This window comes from Phalacrocorax aristotelis, chromosome Z (genome assembly GCF_949628215.1).
Source record: "Phalacrocorax aristotelis chromosome Z, bGulAri2.1, whole genome shotgun sequence".
Taxonomy (NCBI): Eukaryota; Metazoa; Chordata; class Aves; order Suliformes; family Phalacrocoracidae; genus Phalacrocorax; species Phalacrocorax aristotelis.
This window is the reverse complement of record NC_134311.1, coordinates 41,208,818-41,211,277: the sequence shown is the minus strand read 5'-3', so window position 1 is coordinate 41,211,277 and position 2,460 is coordinate 41,208,818. Positions and strand designations below refer to the sequence as shown.

At 68.5% G+C, this 2,460-nt stretch overlaps 1 protein-coding gene across 1 annotated transcript; it reads left to right on the top strand.

The window, feature by feature from the left end:
* Nucleotides 1-411: 411 nt before the first annotated feature.
* FOXB2 (forkhead box B2) lies at nucleotides 412-1,461 on the top strand. The gene has a single exon (XM_075079252.1). It carries the CDS (start codon nucleotides 412-414, stop codon nucleotides 1,459-1,461), a length of 1,050 nt encoding a protein of 349 aa, XP_074935353.1.
* The last annotated feature ends 999 nt before the right edge of the window (nucleotides 1,462-2,460 follow it).

Here is a 2,460-nt window from a genome sequence, read left to right as displayed (position 1 = left end):
AGGTCCGGGGTGATTTCGTGCTCCCCAGCCCGCGGTGCCCGCGGAGCATCAACTCCGCAGCCGAGTGCGCCCGGCGGCAGCGGGGAAGGCCCGGAAGGTCGCCAGCCTGCGGGAGGAAAGCAGGGGCCGAGGGCTGCGTCTACCTACCGAGACCCCGCTGCTTGCCCCTCTCCGGCAAGCGCCAGCCGGCGGGGTGAGGCTGCCTGGGGCAGCCGTGCGCGGACCCCGTCGGCGGGACGCGGGGCGGTCACGCGTGGGCCGGTCGCGCGGCGCCTAGGATGTAGATGCGGCGGCAGGGCAGGGCAGCGCCGTCCCCGGCATCCCGATCCCGCCGTGCGTGGGGCAGAGCGGCGCCCGGCGCGGCGCGGCGGGGTCCTGCGGCCGCAGGAGGGCGGCGGCGGCAGGGCGGCGATGCCCAGGCCGGGGAAGAGCTCGTACAGCGACCAGAAGCCGCCCTACTCGTACATCTCCCTGACGGCCATGGCCATCCAGCATTCGGCCGAGAAGATGCTGCCCCTGAGCGACATCTACAAGTTCATCATGGAGCGGTTTCCCTACTACCGGGAGCACACGCAGCGCTGGCAGAACTCTCTCCGCCACAACCTCTCCTTCAACGACTGCTTCATCAAGATCCCGCGCCGCCCCGACCAGCCGGGCAAGGGCAGCTTCTGGGCGCTGCACCCGGACTGCGGAGACATGTTTGAGAACGGCAGCTTCCTCCGCCGCCGCAAGCGCTTCAAGGTCCTGCGCCCCGAGCATCACCTGCCCGGGGGCGGTGGCGGCGGCGGGGCGGGCGGCGGGGCGGGCGGCCCCGGCCCCGGCAAGCCCCCGCCGCCCGCCCCGCACATGGTGCACTACTTCCACCCGCACCCGCCGCCGCCGCCGCCGCCCCCGGGCAAGGTGCCGGGGCTGGCGGGCTCCGAGGCGGCCGTGGCCGCCGCCGCTGCCGCCGCCGCCGCCGCCGCCGTGGGGAGGCTGCCGCAGTTCTCTCCCTACGGGAGCAGCCAGCCCTCGGGCTTCAAGCATCCTTTCGCCATCGAGAACATCATCGGCAGAGATTACAAGGGCGTGCTGCAGGCCGGCGGACTTCCGCTGGCCTCGGTGATGCACCACCTGGGCTACCCGGTGCCCAGCCAGCTCAGCGGCGTCGTGAGCTCCGTGTGGCCCCACGTCGGGGTCATGGACTCCGTGGCCGGCGTCCCCGTGTCCCCTGATTACGGACCGTTCGGGGTGCCCGTGAAGGCGCTCTGCCACCCGCCGGCACAGACCATGCCCGCCGTCCCGGTGCCCATCAAGCCGGCGCCGGCCATGCCCACCGCCTCGGCCATCCCCGCCCTGACGGTCGTCGCCTCGCAGATGTGTCCTGCCGCTTCCCCGGCCGCCGCTTCGCTGCTAGAACAGACGGCGAGCAACACCCCCGAGGGGAAGGGCTCCCTCCACTCCGTCCTGGTGCACTCCTAAAGGGCAGGGGGTGGGGGGGTGGGGTGGGGGGGAGGGCGTGGAGAGCTGTCCCTGGGCTCCCAGGGGAGAGGTTGTGGGGATCCAGGGCATGAGTGCGGCAAGGAAATCCGACCGATCTCATGACTATACCCCTGCCGGTGTCTGTGTTTATATCGTGTACAGTCAGATTACTTGAGAGCCGGGCCGCAGGTAAGAGCTTTTATCGTCGTTAAATATCGTTAGTGGCGGAGAGGCGATGTGACAAGTCACAGCCGGGGCCAAAGGGGCTGGATCGGAGGAAGGGGCTGGGAGGGGACAGCCTGCGGCACGGTGCGGCCGTGCAGCCGGGAGCTCCCCGCCGAGTCCCACCCGCGCCCCCCCCCCCCGCCCACTCACCCGCGGCCGGGGCTCGGGGGTCCCGCGAAACTGGTGGGAGTTGGGACTCCCCGTAGGAGAGGGACTGCAGTCTGCCGGCGGCTGGGGGGAGCGGAAGGGTAACACCTCCACATAACTCTGCTTCCCCTCCTCCCCCGGCGAGCGCGAAGCCTCTGCCCCGCCGTCCTGCAGGTCTTGCTCCGAAAAAGGGGGGCAAAGCGGTTACCCCGGACCCCGGCGAGCTGCGGGGCCTCGGGACGCGCCGCGCTCGCTGTTTAACGAGTAAGCTTCGAACAGCTCGATTAATTAGTGGGGATATAAATGACAACGGCACTGACGGCGAAGGGCTTCTCTCACTAACGATCGCTTCTCCTCCCCACTCACACTTTTACAGCCCGTCCCTATATTTCCCGTCGGAGGGCAACACCCGAGGACGGAGTGAAGTGTGAGATGGCCTCTCAAGCTGTGAGTGAGCGTCCGAATTCCCTAGTTTCCCATTAAAACAAAACCAGCCCGGCAATTCGTAGATTGTGCTTTTCACATCACCTTTCACGGCTCAGAGATACCGCTATTTTGTATGTGTTGCTTGGCGTTTCTTCCACGTGAATGTGAACGCTAAAACCTGCTCGGGGAGGCGAGCGAGGG